Genomic DNA, 16013 nt, shown 5'->3' on the forward strand with positions numbered 1-16013 from the left:
TCGTCCTCTGAACACCACAGGATGGCGCTAAAACACACAGGCTGCAAGAAGTAAGTTCTACTGGCCCTCTGGACTGACTTTGTTTCACAGTGAATAACGTTATCTCACATCCCGTTCACTGTTCATGTCGCTACTTGAGGCTGCGCCGCTGCAGCCGACAATAACGTTACACATCGCGGATCAAATTCTTCGTAAAAGTCACAGTCATAGATATTTTTTTAATTAAACTTTAATATTAATTTATACAATTGCAATACCTTGATTTTAGTAAAGTTAGTACACAGTCATAGCCATAAATGCAATGGTACTAATAATTGGCATAATTTCTTTCGGTGTTTCGGTTTTCGGTCTTGGTTTCCTCTTTTTCGGTTTTCGGTTTCGGCCAAGAATTTTCATTTCGGTGCATCCCTAAAAGCAACTTTACACTTCTTAGAGACAATCATTATTGCTTAAGTGACTTCTCTGGGTAAAAATGCCCCTTGTTACATTTCTGACCTTAACAACCATGAGATTTAATTGTGGTCAGGTGTAGTCTGACTTTTAAAATCCAAGTGTGATGTAGCGTTGCACAACAATATAATGGCAACTGATATATTGTATCAGGTGGGGGCATAGCACGGAGCAAACAGTTAGGTGTCAACGCAATCAGAGTTTTCTACTGAGTGTACCGACACTTTAACTTAAAGGTGCTCTAAGCGATGTTACCGGCATCACTGCTCACAATACTCGGTACGTAACGGTAGCTCACAATGCCTTGTGTTTCTCACTCCTGTAACTTATTGTTCATCAGATGTGACATGAGAAGAGGGAGATTAGATAACGTTAGCCAACTTATTTATAAATAAAATCATATTTGAATAGTAATTTCAGCATCGCTTAGAGCACCTTTAATGTGCTTTTGAGTTTGTTTAATGTAACCCTTGGGTTACATTGATGCTGCTTTTCAGCTCATCCAAGATTTTCTGCAACTGGTCAGCTGCCTGCCTGATTGAATGAACAAATTTCATGATCTCAGATCTGATTGGAGTGGTATTTTGGGAAGGCTGGTTCTGTGCCTCTGATTTGTCAGACTTGTCAGACACATCTCTACCTTTTTCCTCTATTGCCTTTGCCTGTCTGATGTGGTGTAACTCTTTTGCATCCATGGCAATAAAGAAACCATCCACTGCCACAAATAAGCCAGAGAACACACCTGTTGCTACCTCTGCCACGCGTACTACCCTGGATGTTTGTGCTACAGTTTTGCCAATGGTCAGCACTCTACCTAGTCGCACCGCTTCAGAAATGCCACCCAGGCACTTCGCTGCCCTGCAGCCAAGCCGTAACACGTTGTCTTCATTTAACTCACTATTCTCATTGTCAGTTATGTCAACTGATTCACATCCAATCTCCTGGAGCCAGGTGGTAACTGCAATAACTTTCTGTTCAAGCTCTTTTATGATGCTTCGAACAGCTTTGCGATCAGAAGACTGGTTGACCATATTAGTGATATTCGAGGCACCAGCAGTGACCCCACCAGCCACACTCACTCCTACTCCAACCCCAGTGACAATAAGAGAGGCTCCCAAAGTGAAGGGAGCCAGTACAAGGCCCACTATGGATGTAATCCCTCCCACCGCTCCAATCACTCCACCTGCCAGACTGCCGATGGTGGTGCCTTCATGCACACGTTCCAAACCGTCAGCCACTTCCCTTAGCTTGTCCAGCTTGGTCTGGAGTTCCTTCACAGTTGTTTTGCACTATCAAAAAAGCACATTGTCAGCAGAAAAGTAGGTACCTACAAACAGTTATTCAAATAAAGAGCAACTTAGCATAATGCTGAACAAGACATTATTAGGCAACTGAATGTTCCAATTAACTTTGATGAAGTGAAAACACACAGTGAGAGGGTCAAAGTTTAAGACGAAAACACCCAAAAACAAGTTCACTGCTATTTTAATGTACACAGTGCCATGGATGTATGCTAAGGCTCTGTCATGATTGACAGGTCAGCGTGTGGCCACGCCCCTAAAGCATTGCCTGCTTTATTGTCAGTTTTAAAATAAATGGGACCATAATTTACAAAAGGAACATCATGCTGTATTGAAGAAAACTTGAAAGTAGCGATTGAGGTCATAAACTCATTATGAAAATGTTTACTGAGGTAACTAGTCAAGTGTGAAGTAGGTCGTTTTCTCATAGAATTCTAAACAGATTCATTTTTGCAACTGTGGTGTTGCGCCCTAGCCTGGTCCTACCAGACTCTTGTACATTTCATTTGTACAGAGAGTCTGGTTGAAGTTTAAAACTATTGGCTCTGCCCAGAGCCACTCTGGTAGCCTGGCTCCGCCCTCCTACGTACTGTTTGGTTGGTCCAGGCTAACAAGAGGGGATACGACAACAGCTATTGGTTTAGCATTGCTAGCGTTAGCCTTAACCAAGTCCTTCACCACTATTGGAGTGAGCTGGAAAATCAAACTTTTCCCTAGCTCCATAGGGAGGAGGGTTACAACATCATGACCACCAACAAAACTCAGCAAAGATTGTTCTTGCTCGGGCTTTAACTTCTGGATATTCAGCAGCGTTGACACAATGGACTGCGTCTTTCTCCGCCGCCCATACGGAACTACATTCAAACTAGCGCATGTCACGACCTCAACGCCATCGTTCTCGGCCACTCCCTCTGTTCGCTGATTGGACCGCCAAAGATTTGCCCGGAGAAAACCCAAGAATATACCGCAAACCCAGACGGAGTACTGAAGGAAAATTAAAATTGGGTGGAAGGACGTAGGAGGGCGGAGCCAGGCTAGTCACCCCAGGTTTAAGGCACTTCTGCATTGGCTTCACTTTTAAGGCCCGGAAGCTTCGTCCATTATTTTTTAAATCTATGGTCTGGTTCCACTTGACCAAGAGAGGCACAAATTAAATACAGTATTAAGAAGCTACATGCCTATTCGGTGAGTATTTTACTACTTGACTTGGCTTTATCTGTAATAATACTGGAAATATGGATGCACAATTCTGGTCAAAACTAGAATCACAGTCTTTTCCATTCTGAATTGAGATCACAATTTTGTAAAAATAAATGTAAAGCCTAATACTTTTCCTAACATTCAATTAGTTGGTAAAAAAGCTTTTTATGATTTTCTTTACCACTAATCACTTTATAAAATAATTGATTTGATGAGTTTAACATACCTTTTCTGAGAGACAGTTTACAATAAAAGGACGCTCCAGGATCTCACTGGCTGTTGGTCTTGATTGAGGGTCTTTATTTAATATATCATTCAATAGTTCACAAAGCTCTGGTGAAAATGGCTCTGTGAGAGATGGGTAAGGACCATTAATTATCTTGGGCATCATCTTGATCGTAGTCTCTGCTGAGAACTGAAAAATATTTTTTGTTAGAAAACACTTAATACTAGTTATAAGATCATATGTTATAGTATACATACTACGATATATTATACCCTGTTTGTATTTATCAAGTTAATCTTTGTTGTACACTCAACATCAACTTTATTTACAACATTCACATTTCAGGGAAATACTGAAAATATTTCCCTTGTTGCAATTACATAACACTGAGGATTGTCTTTATGCTCCGTCATAATGCATAGCAGTATTTTTGTTAAATTCTTTACTTTTAAAAAATAAAATAATACATAGCACAGTTGTGTTCGTCTTTGTAATCACATTAATGTTTTGATTACATACATTTTTGATGACATGCAAAACTGTTACTTACTGCCAATTGTCGAGTACAGAGCTCATAGAGTATGCAACCCACTGACCAAATGTCACTGTAAATGAAGCAAATATTATTATTATTATTATTATTTAGTAGTGGTAGTAGCACAAAATAAATAAAAAAATGTGATGCTGACAATGAAGAACATTGGACAAAATATTATTCATTCTCTCTGTATATTATCTAGACCTACTTTAGTGTCCTGCGATAACGTCTCAGGTATGATTTGAAACTATAAATAAAATTGAATTTAACACCGTTAAAGGATACCTACTGCATTAGGCTATGCTTTTCCATATTTTCTGTCATATCTATAAGGTTACAATTTCATATGTTCATATTAAATGTGGCCAAAGCTTCAAACAATGAGGTAAATGTATTTAAAAGAAATCCCTGTTAGCCAAAACCTCAGATTTTTTCAATGATAACACATCACTTTTGTAAAACCGGCCCCTGGTTAGCATCACTAAATTAATCCTTCTCCCTCTCTGCCTGAAATACACACTGAGTAAAATGCAGACTTGTTTTACGATTAATTGCATTGATTTTATGCAGCCTATGTAACATACAAGCTGGTCAAATAAACTTTTCATTTACTTTTTTGTCCAGCTGAATTGTGACAAGGAGGCTCTGTAGTATTTTTATTTTAGGTATTTAAAGGCTCATCTGTCTCAAACATTCCGATTATGGCTGTGGGGTTCTTCTGGTTTCTTTACACTGCACAATTCATTGATTGTAATAACAACCTAAACTGAGTGTTTTTTTTGTTGTGTGGGGGGCACATGTAATACATTTCTCATTTTGGTAAAAAACGTTTTACCTTTTAGCATCATAGGTCCCATTTACGAAGACTTCCGGTGGCAGATAATTTATTTTTTCCATTGGATTTGCTGCAGGGTTTTTTGAACTGTGCGGGGAAAAAAACCCATCAAAAATGATTTGTATAAAACAAACAAACATATGTGCATAGTACATTGACTGATGGATAGAGATCTTCCAGTTTTTCCTTCCCGATACTGATTCAGATAACTGAACTTGCGTTTCGGCTGATGAGTAAATGTATATTAATTATTTTTCAACAGCTGTACACTACTAATCCTGTATGGGTGTGATATAATTACTTTCATCATTGAATGCCATAGAACTTTCTTGTATCTTCTAGTTTGACAGTCATAACAGAAAATAAATATATTCAAGGATTATCATACAGAAACAGGAATCCAAAGGATAACATGTTAAAGTGAAGACAAAGGAAAACTCAACGAAACAAGACAAGACATACTGTACATACATACATACTAGAGCTGTCAGTCTTCCTCTATAATACCATTCAAATTAAATTTTTTTATGTTGAAATAATAAATAATATTCAAATTAATGCTCATATGCAGCCTGTTATAAATATGTACTACACTGCTCAGGCTTATGCATTGTCAATGCCACTATAAGCATGTGGTTGTTGTTACACGTTCTGTCCACTAGAGGGACTTCTAACATTAGCCTGGCCTTGAAGATGATCTACGTCATGGCGCATTGCATTTCTGGCATGCCGCTCTCTGTTTACATTATTTTTCAACCACACACACAGCGACAAACACAAATCAACAAAGAACTCTGTAATTAAACATTATCTAACAAGTGTATTGAAGCGGCTCTGTTGTAAAGGCTAACGTTGCTCGGTTAGCACAATGACATCATGTTAGAAAGCACAGCCTAAGCAATTTGTCATAAACTAAGTAACAATAGTGTTAGCCACGATGCTAACGACATTGATAACTAAGCCAAACTGTGCTGTCACTATTATTTTAGTGATTTTAAAAGCAACCTGTTTCTTGCAGATTGTCACGTTAGAATACAGCTGTTAGAAGGTAATATATGAAGTCTAAGCTAACTCTAACAGCTGTAGGGCAGCTAACATAATCTTTAGCTGTCTCCATGAAGCTCCCAGCTAAGCTCCTATAACTCACGACACAGTTAGGAAACCAGAACTAGCTAACTATTGATAACATAAACATTTTGGCTCACTGGATGTCGATTTTAAAGTCATGTTAAAACTATTTCCCATCCTTCTTCTGATTTCCAGCCGCAGCCTGTCACTCCGACTTGTACTAACGTTACTCAGTATGTAACGTTGGCGCACAATGCAATGTGTTTCTCACTCCCGTAACTTATTGTTCATCAGACGTGACATGAGAAGAGGTAGATTAGCTAACGTTAGCCAACCTATTTATAAAAAAAATCACATTCGAATAGTAATTTCAGCATTCAAATAGTATTGATTATTTTACTATTTGAATTATATTCGACTTTCGGAATTCATTCCAATAGCCCTTGTACATACATACATACATACATACATACATACATACATATTGTAAAAAATAAATAAAGAAATGTACAGTACTTTTCATGGATTTTTCCAAATCCGTCCAGGCACACTATACCAAATTCTGTGAGGAGTATGTTCTATAAAATATGAAAAGGTAAAACTGTAACTTGAAATAGACACATTAAGTCAGTCATTAAAAATTAACACAAGTAATTTTTTTGATATGATTTTTTCAAAAATAAAGTGTTAACAGCCCAAAACATTTATTTGATCTCAAATATATGGCAAAGGTTCATTGGAATGTTTGAATATCACATCATCAATAAGTGTGTTTTATATTCTGATGATATAAAATAGCTAATGGATAAATTCTGTGGAAACGCACGTCTTTTTGCATCTTTTAATCAGTGTGTGTAAAATGTGTAGTACCTCTGGTGTCAGATGTTTGTGAAGCAAGCCTTTTTCATGAATGATTCTCAAAGCCATACAGATCTCAACAATCCAGCTCAGTACCTAGAAAACAAATGGTGGAACCTCTAGAATTGTAGGATTATCAATTAATTGCAAATTATATACACTGATGGACTGGCCCCGAGTATATTTCAGTCCCAAAACAAACAAACACACAAACAAATACAAATTTGAAATGTCTTTTGCAAAAGACTGCTGTACCTCAAACTCCTTCGGAGAGTCACTCATCTCTGTGATCTTTGCAGCAAGGCTCCCTCCCTGACAGTAGTCCATCACAACATAGTTAGTCTTCTCATCTTTATCTTTATAACAGAGAGAAAATAGAATCTGTTGGTATTTTATAACTACTAATCCATAGATAGCTCAAGATACATTGTTTTTTTCCCTCTGAGCTCATGGTTTAGTTGTTGATTGGTACTTAAAGTTAGGATTCAGGTTTTCAATTGAATTGTCTCAGAATTTGCAAAAAAAAAATGGCAACTTGGTTATGAGAATCAGACCTTCTCTTACAAACCAGAAAATATTGATCATGTTACTACTATGGAAAAAAGCAAATGCATGTTTAAAAAAAAAAAAAAACACATTTTATCAACAATTGTTTTAGTTGTGATCAGACATCCATTCCACAGCCAAACCCAGCAAAACACTGAGACGTTGAATGCCCGTTGTTTGAATGATGTGGCTGACCATCTGCTGGATGTCCTTCCTGGATGTTTTAGCAAAAATGAAATACAGTATTTTGTTTTTGCTAAAGTTATTAAGGCAGTGTGCATTCAGCAGCTTCATACAAGAACTGAAAAGAATAAGTCAACTAAGTCTAAAAATGTTGTTTGTATGAGCCAAAAACCTTTTTCCAAGCTGTCTAAGATCCCACTTGGGAGAAGTTGCCTTCATGGCCTTCTGCCACAAAGTCAGTCCTTGTTGATGTCCTTGTAAACATTTTCAAACCGGTTTGATTTCAAGCCAAACACCGGACCGGACCAGTATACAAATTTTACCACTAGGTGTCGCTGTTATCTCAGCCGCTCCCTAGTGAGACTGATGAGAGAGCCCATAATGACAGAATGAGTGTAGTGACTCATCGCTACTGAAATGTGATCGCTGTCATGGTGCGGCAGTAAATCGCTGTCAGACGCTAGCGGCTCTGTTAGTTAGTTTGTTTATGAACAAACATTATGTTAATTACGTTGTCATATTCCTTATTACCAGTGTTGGGCAAGCTATTGGAAAGTTTAGTGAGCTAAGCTAACGTTACCAGTTATTCTACAGTAAATGAAGCTTCCCCACACTGAAGCTAATGTTAGCCCCCAAATAAATAAAGCAAGCTATAAGCTACATCAACATGGTCAGAGCTATTTTTTTATACGTCATGTATACATGTAACGATACACGTCTGTGTTTGGCGGTGGCATCACTAATCCTCAGCAGTTCAGACTGCAGGAGAAAGCTCCGCTGTGCGTGTGTTGAGCTTTAGAATATTCTGGTAAATGTACTGTGTGGACGCTACCGCACTACTTGATCAATAAAAGAGCTAACTTAAGCTACTGAAAAGCTATTTGATTCAGAAAACGGCAACGCTATTGAGAAGTAGTAACAAATCCATGTATGTAGCTGTTCATATTAACAACAGCGATTTACAAGTGAATTGCACTCTGAAACTCTAGGGGCACCAAATTGCAAAGAAATTCAATGTATTTAAAAAATTTTTCCCTGTTTGCTGTTAAATTTCTTGTACCGTAACAACATAAAACTTGAAGCAGATTTGTCAAAACTTACCTTTGAAAGAGTTTTTGCTGTTCACAATGTGAGGATGGCTTGTTGTCTTGAGGATTTCTATCTCTGAAGTTAATGCTGGATCAGCCTTTCCGGTAGTCTGTTAAAAACACCACTTGCATAAAAAATAACCTGGCAGAGTGACTGGCAGCACACAGGTTATAGTTGTATGCCTGAGATAGTAGTCAACAAACTTGATCCTTCAGCAAAACTCTACTTGCACTTAGGGCTAGGTGATATGGAGAAAATTAAATATCACAATATTTTTTACCAAATACCTCGATATCGATACCGCAATGATATTGTAGTGTTGACTATTGGTGCTTTCACAAAATATTTACACAATGAGATTTTTTTATAAATAATCATCAGCAATGTGGATATAATGTCTAAGGGGGTAAAGGCAAAAAATATAACAGCTACAACAGTCTGGTAAGTTAAGAAAATGACATCACTTTACTGTAATGTAGCCTTTAAAACCAGGAAAAGATAACACTTAATGCCATATTACAATATCCAAAATCTAAGACGATATCTAGTCTCATATCACGATATCGATATAATATCGATATATTGCCCAGCTCTACTTGCACTTCTACCTGCTGCCTCAAATTGTCCAAAGGCTGGCTGCCTGCACATACCGAGGCAGTAGCTATTAAACGTAGGTAATGTTAGCCTACACTAGCAGCTAGCATAGGCTAATTATTTTGCTTAACGCTAAAGGGTTAGTTGGATTCACTAAAGTCACACAATAACACAGTAACCGATCGAGACAGCAGGAGACCCACAACTAACCGGTCAAGCAGCGGCAGAACAGCAACTCCTGTGTTCTACGAGGTAAAATTACGGATTTCGTCAATGGACTCTGGTGGCTTTGAAGAGAGTATAGATTATGGCTTCAGGTCCCTGCTGGAAAGGGCTGTCTGACGGCAAGGTAAAGGAGTAAAAATATCTAAACATAGCATACACTTGAAGCAATAGTTTGGCTTCCTTCCATGGCACCAGCTATCAGTTTGTTAGTCTAACTTTTTTTTTCTCAGACACGGAGTGATACCTATTGTGCAAAGAAAATAGATGATATAGCAGTGGTATGTGGTTATATATAGTGTAGTCTCTCTCCTCCTGGTCCATTTAATCTATCCGCCACATTTAAAAGAGATGAGAGGAACTGTGATTGGTTACTATGAGCATGTATTTAGCCTTTTACATTATGTCGCATTGCTCCTGGTTTGTGCTACTGCTGACAGTCACCAAAATTACAAAAAATAGTGTGCCATTACTTTCATAATCAGTAATCTATCAGTTCCGTGTGGTGACTTTTTTCTACCTAGTTCTTATAACTTTTCTATCGCAGATGTGTTTTTTTTTTAGATTAGCTCAGGAACTCTGAACTTACCTGATCTAAAATGATCTTTTTAATGAGAAATGTGTCATCTCCCTTTGTGTAAACAGAACCACTTTCTGTTTCTTTTTGTAGGACATAGCCATTCTGTGCCAGGGTGCTCTGCTCTGCCCCCATTTTTGTTGTTGTATTCTATTGACACACAAATGATCAAGTCAACACAAAGATGCCATAGTAGTGCAACATGTCATTGTGCAATTCTGTATTATATAATGACAATAAAGCTGAGCTTTGAACTTTGAACTCTCAGATGATCTATTATTTACTTATTAACTTTCAATGTTTACAAAACAGATGCTTTCCAGCAACTCTTTCAAAACAATAAAACAATAGTCTTTCATTGTGACTATTTAAATTAAAAAAATTGTGTAGCAAACAATTACTGTACATACCCAAATGTAACACCTGTGGGTGATCCAGCATCGGCGAATGAGGCTCTGTTCTAACAACCAAAGTGAACTTGAGTTTTTATTGAGGGGTGAAACGAAAGTGAATATGAAGGTCTCCACCCACTAGTGCTGCATCATCCTATCACAGCCTTCAAAGAGATGTTGAGCTCATACAGTATTTGCATTGATGTGTCATGTGGTGGAAAAGTACCACATTCTAACTAATGACAAAGAGAAAACTGTTGTATGGGGTCCTAATAATATTTATGAGAACTGAAGATTCTGCTGCATGCACTGCTATTGGCAAGTGAAAGCTAAAACTTGACGCAGCCCACTTGGTCAGTTAGGACAGAAGACAAAGAACTTATCTCATTTAAGGTGGAATAATAATATAAACTTGATATTTCCGGTTTAAGAATCCACGGTCAGAGGGTTGCTGTTTCTCGGTCTGTTCTCGCCCCCCAAAAACATGCAGTTCAAAAGTCACAGCTCATTGGTTGGTGTGCAGGCTGGTTTCAGCCTCTTGTCACTCGATCCATCTAATGGTAGAGGACGCCACCCTGAAAAAAGATTTCTGCTCTCCCTTCCCCCACAAGTATTGTTCACTCATTTACAAGGGTGGTGTGAGTTTACTTTAAGAGGAAGTCAAACTATTTCAACCCAGTCTAACTGCCTCCACACCTTCAAATGTCAGTGCTCTGTGTGTGTGTATCACTATGTGTATGTGATTTTGCCCAAGAACAGCCATTCTTTTAAGATGACTGTTCTCTACAGTACTAGAACTAGGAAGTTGTGTGTAAGACAAGGATGGTGTGTCAGCGTGCTTTTTAACCTGGTTCCCAGCATACATCCAGGACATGGTCAAAACCTGTACCCCAACCCGCCCACTCCGCTCTGCATCAGCCAAACTGCTTGCTGCCCCCTCACAGCGAGGGACAACTAATCACTCAACGAAATCCCTACTGTTTGCTGTCCTGGCTCCTAAATGCTGGAATGAGCTCCCTATTGACCTCAGGATGGCCGAGAGCCTACGCATCTTCCGCTGAAGGCTAAAAACACATCTCTTCCGACTACACCTCGGATAAACATAAAAAAAAAAATATATATATATATATATATATATATATATATATACACACACTACTGGTCAAAAGTTGTAGAGCACCCCAATTTTTCTAGTTTTTTATTGAAATTTTAACAGTTCAAGTCCAATGAATAGCTTGAAATGGTACAAAGGTAAGTGGTGAACTGCCTGAGGTTAAAAAAAAAAGTAAGGTTACCCAAAACTTTAAAATTTTACAAAAAGGCCTTTTTCAGGGAACAAGAAATGGGTTAACAACATAAAGCTGTTCTACAGCAATGGAGGTTGATCAAGCTTTGAAAGTTGGTGCTACCAATTCCCACAGGTGTTCCAACTTGTCTGGATTACTTACAACCCCCTCTGTTTGTATAAAAGTATTGTTGGAACACACTGTGGTACCGTACCCTCGTGAGCATTATTTGAACAGTATTGTACTGCAGAAAGTAGTGTGTTGCCATAAAAATGGTGGGAAAAAGGCAATTAACAATGGAAGAGAGACAGACCATCATAACACTTAAGAATGTTGGTCTTTCGTACAGAGAAATTGCAAAGAAAGTCAAGGTGTCAGTGAGTACAGTATTCTTCACCATCAAAAGGCACTTAGAAACTGGGGGAAACTCTGACAGGAAGAGGTCTGGCAGACCCAAAGCCACAACAGAATCAGAAGACAAGTTTCTGAGAGTCAACAGCTTGTGTGATAGGCGGCTCACAGGGGAACAGCTTCGTAATAAGCAAGTCTCAGTTTCAACTGTAAAGAGAAGACTTCGAGCTGCAGGTTTGATAGGTCGAGTTGCAGCAAGAAAGCCATTGCTAAGACGTCAGAATAAGAAAAAGAGGCTTGCCTGGGCCAAGAAACATCGCCAATGGACTACTGAAGACTGGAAGAAGGTGTTATGGACTGATGAATCAAAATTTGAAATCTTCGGTTCATCACGCAGGATTTTTGTACACCGTCGAGTAGGCGAAAGGATGGTTCCTCAGTGTGTGACATCAACTGTCAAACATGGAGGAGGAAGCGTGATGGTGTGGGGCTGTTTTGCTGGATCCACGGTCGGTGATTTGTACAGAGTGAAAGGCACCCTGAACCAAAACGGCTACCACAGCATTTTGCAGCGCCATGCAGTACCCTCTGGTATGTGCCTAGTTGGTCAGGGGTTCATCCTACAGCAAGATAATGACCCAAAACATAAGTCCAAGCTATGCCAGAACTACCTTAGCAAAAAATAACAAAATGGTAAGCTTAAAAACATGGCGTGACCAGCACAGTCACCAGACTTAAACCCCATTGAGCTGGTTTGGGATGAACTGGACAGAAAAGTGAAAGCAAAGCAACCTACAAGTGCCACACATTTATGGGAACTTCTGCAACAGAGTTTGGAAGAACTTTCTGAAGAATATTTGATTTCCATTGTAGAAAGAATGCCACGTGTGTGTTCAGCTGTTATATCTGCCAAAGGGGGCTACTTTGATGAGTCAAAAATGTAGAATACATTTTGGTTTATAAATTGATTCCATGATTTCTTTTTTAACTTCAATTATTTATTTGGTCTTTCAGAGTACAATAAGACATTGAACTGCATGAATTTCAATAAAAACCTGGAAAAATTGGGGTGTTCTAAAACTTTTGACCAGTAGTGTATATTTCTTGAAGCTGCATTTTCATATGGCTCTTTGTAGTTTTGCTTATTTAAAGCTAATGTACTTGCACTTACTACTTGTTGTCTGGAGTTTGCACCTTCGGGGTTGAAAGCACTTAATTGGAAGTCGCTTTGGATAAAATCGTCAGCTAAATGACATGTAATGTAATGGTTGGTGCGCAGGATGGTTAGAATGCCCAAAGCTCGCTTTCTTCTTTCACCAAAAACCCAACACCTCAAAAAGGTGTGGCACTCAGCAGCACATGCCAGGCATTTCTATGCAGTGACTGTATTGAAATGTAGAAAGCAATTCTGCAGCTATGGAACCAAACCATATTTTGTAATCTGCCTGCACTTTGTTATGAGAAAATACCGCATGATACAAGCTAACTGTACAGTACCTTCTCTATAATTGGTTGGTGCACAGGCTGGTCTCTGCCTCTTGGCACTCGATCCATCCAAGAGGACGACACCCTGAAAAAAGATTTACCACTCTCCCTTCTTACCCAAGTATTGGTCACTCGTTTACAAGGATGGTGTCCGGTTACTTTAAGAGGAAGTCAAACTATTTCAACCCAGTCTAACTGCCTCCACACCCTCAAATGTCAGTGCTCTGTGTGTGTGTGTATCACTATGTGTATGTGATTTTGCCCAAGAACAGCCATTCTTTTAAGATGACTGTTCTCTACAGTACTATTAAATATTCCTAACAAACTTACAATTAGTTAACAAAAACAAAATACATTCAGCAGCAACTATTTATTGTTGGATTCTGTGTCATTTTGAATTTGATCTAATCTACACCTTGGACTGGCTTCTTCTCCATAACAAAGGCTGCAAATCGGTATTGTAGGATTTAGAGCCATGTGCTCTGCCAAACTAGAGGAAAAACATGATTTCTCGGAAATGAAGTTGACCAGAACATAAATGAAATGCAGGAGCTGGAAGACCCGCCAGTCCTGGTCATTTAAAACAGCAGCGGAGGGGAAGTTGTTTGTAAGACAAGGATGGTGTGGCAGCGTTGCTTCACCATTGTAGGGGATGTGAATGGCAACACATTGAAAATGCTAACGCACATTCAATGGCATCACTCCGATGTGCCGACCACTGGGACGAGTAAAACATATTATTAATATTTAATATTTTCCACTTCACAGACTAGGAAATGCTCAGTTTAATGGCCTATTGCAATGTACTACCTTTTGGGAAAGTGTCTGTACATTCTTTGTATAATGAAAATAGTTTGCCACAGTGTACCACACAATTCAAAATCAATGAAAAGAAACAGATCTGTATGCATTTGTTTTTTGTACCAGACTCACACTGAACCTTGGCTTCTGTGAAGTGTCTCTAATATCAATACATTTTCAAGAGCACAGTGATGATGTCATTCAAAGTAAACTTTGAGGCAACTGTAAGTTTACACCCTTTGCGTACACATCGTGTTTGTTTCTCTACACTGGGTTGCAGTGTAGAGAACGTAACTTCTAACGTAGGTTAGAGTTTACGTGCAACTAACATTTTACCAGATGAAATAGTTGTAACGTAGGCATAAGTTACAACTTAAACCTTATACCTAGCCCTTAGTAGCTGTAAAGTCCTACGTAAAACAGTCCTTCCAGAAAAACAGAGTTTTTTTGTGATTGTTGCGGGCAAAAATCCTTGATTATGCGGCACGTTTTCTTAAAAAATGCGATGGAATATGCGGGATATTTATGAAATTTTATGCGATGAAATTGCGGGAACTTGCAAAAAATGCGGGAACTTGCAAAAAATGCGGTTTGATGAAAAAGAGAAGAAAAAGTGATTCCCCCAACACCCTGCTTTTTTAAAACTTAATTTCCAAAAATAGTTTACAGATATTCAGTCATTGCAATAAGTAAACAAATAAGATACAAAAATATTTACAAATAATATAATATTAAAGTAAAAATAAAAGTAATAGTTTAAACAGAGGGAAATAAGATACAAAAGAGACAGACTTTCAAAAATCGTTAATAATATAGACAGCAGGAGCACTTAAAGAAATTTGAGTAGACATCAGATATTAAGATAGCTTTCTTATTGGATACCAACTTAAGAGACTCAAAGTACATGTCAAATTCAACCTCCAACACCCTGCTTTTCGATGATGTTCACGTCACGTAATTACGTCACTTCATAACGTTCCCATGGCAACGGGAAAATGGCTGCTCTTGTGTGAAGTAAACGCAATTTTTTTCAACTTTCTGCTAAGATATATGTGACTTTTTTGCAACGAAAATGCGGGGATTATGAAATCATGCAAGCACCGCATATTTTGCGCGGAAATCGGCCATTTATGCGGCGAAAATGCGGCATATTTGAAAAAATGCGGCCCCCGCATGAATATGTGGACTTTGGCTGATAATGCATTGAATTATGCCATCGCATAATCACGTTTTTATGGAGGGACTGGTAAAATAGTGGTTGTCATGGCACATTGTTTTGACAGGTGGGATCATTTTGGATGAGGAAGAGCGACTGGGTGTTTGCGTCGGCAACAAGTTCTCCGGGATAGATTACACCCCTTGGATCTGTGATGATTTTGATTAATACTCACACTTTTGTTTTCCATGAGCTACAGAGGATTACTTACCGACTTTAGTTAGATAACCTTCTAGTTAACAGCTAGTCATTTATAACAGTTTGCCAGTGTAGACAGTCATTATTAATGTTACAATTTCATCTGCCCAACAATAATATGGTAATGTTACCATTATATTACCACATGTTGTAGTTTTGCGTTTCACCACTCAATGTCACTGTTGTTATTTTGCACTAGCTGTAGGTCAAGCAGGGATGGACTGACAATCTGTGCGTTCGGGAAAAGTCCAGCAGGGGGCGCTAATACGATCACTTACTGTATATGCTATGGGTAAAAGAAACTGAGGAAGAAGAGTAGGCTTACTAGTCTGGCTATCAACAATCGCGATATGAGAGGTTGTAGTGAGCTTACTTTTGCTGCTAGGATGAAGATTATGGTATTGAATTAAACGGGAAAACATCAGGCATGCATTGGTACCACTCTAAACGTGCTAACAAACAGAGAACGGGGCTAAATAATTCACCAAATGTAACCAAAAGTTTAACCCAAAAAATCCTAGCTTGCACTTTGCACGTCTGTCTTCCATCAGAGTGCAGTTTTTCCTTGTCTTTCATATTTGCGTTTACTATTGTGGA

General features: G+C 38.5%; 1 protein-coding gene across 1 annotated transcript; it reads right to left on the reverse strand.

Moving 5' to 3' along the window:
* Positions 1 to 325: 325 nt before the first annotated feature.
* Positions 326 to 10147, reverse strand: LOC120566486 (MAP3K epsilon protein kinase 1-like). The gene is made up of 10 exons (XM_039812992.1): positions 10098 to 10147; positions 9700 to 9837; positions 8307 to 8403; positions 6732 to 6832; positions 6489 to 6572; positions 6135 to 6196; positions 4551 to 4637; positions 3728 to 3782; positions 3178 to 3366; positions 326 to 1739 (listed from the first exon to the last, which is right to left on the reverse strand). The coding sequence occupies exons 2-10, from the start codon at positions 9820 to 9822 to the stop codon at positions 909 to 911; spliced, it is 1629 nt and encodes a 542-aa protein (XP_039668926.1). The 5' UTR covers positions 9823 to 9837; positions 10098 to 10147; the 3' UTR covers positions 326 to 908.
* Positions 10148 to 16013: the final 5866 nt, after the last annotated feature.

The sequence above is a fragment of the Perca fluviatilis genome, chromosome 10 (assembly GCF_010015445.1).
Source record: "Perca fluviatilis chromosome 10, GENO_Pfluv_1.0, whole genome shotgun sequence".
NCBI classification, from domain to species: domain Eukaryota; kingdom Metazoa; phylum Chordata; class Actinopteri; order Perciformes; family Percidae; genus Perca; species Perca fluviatilis.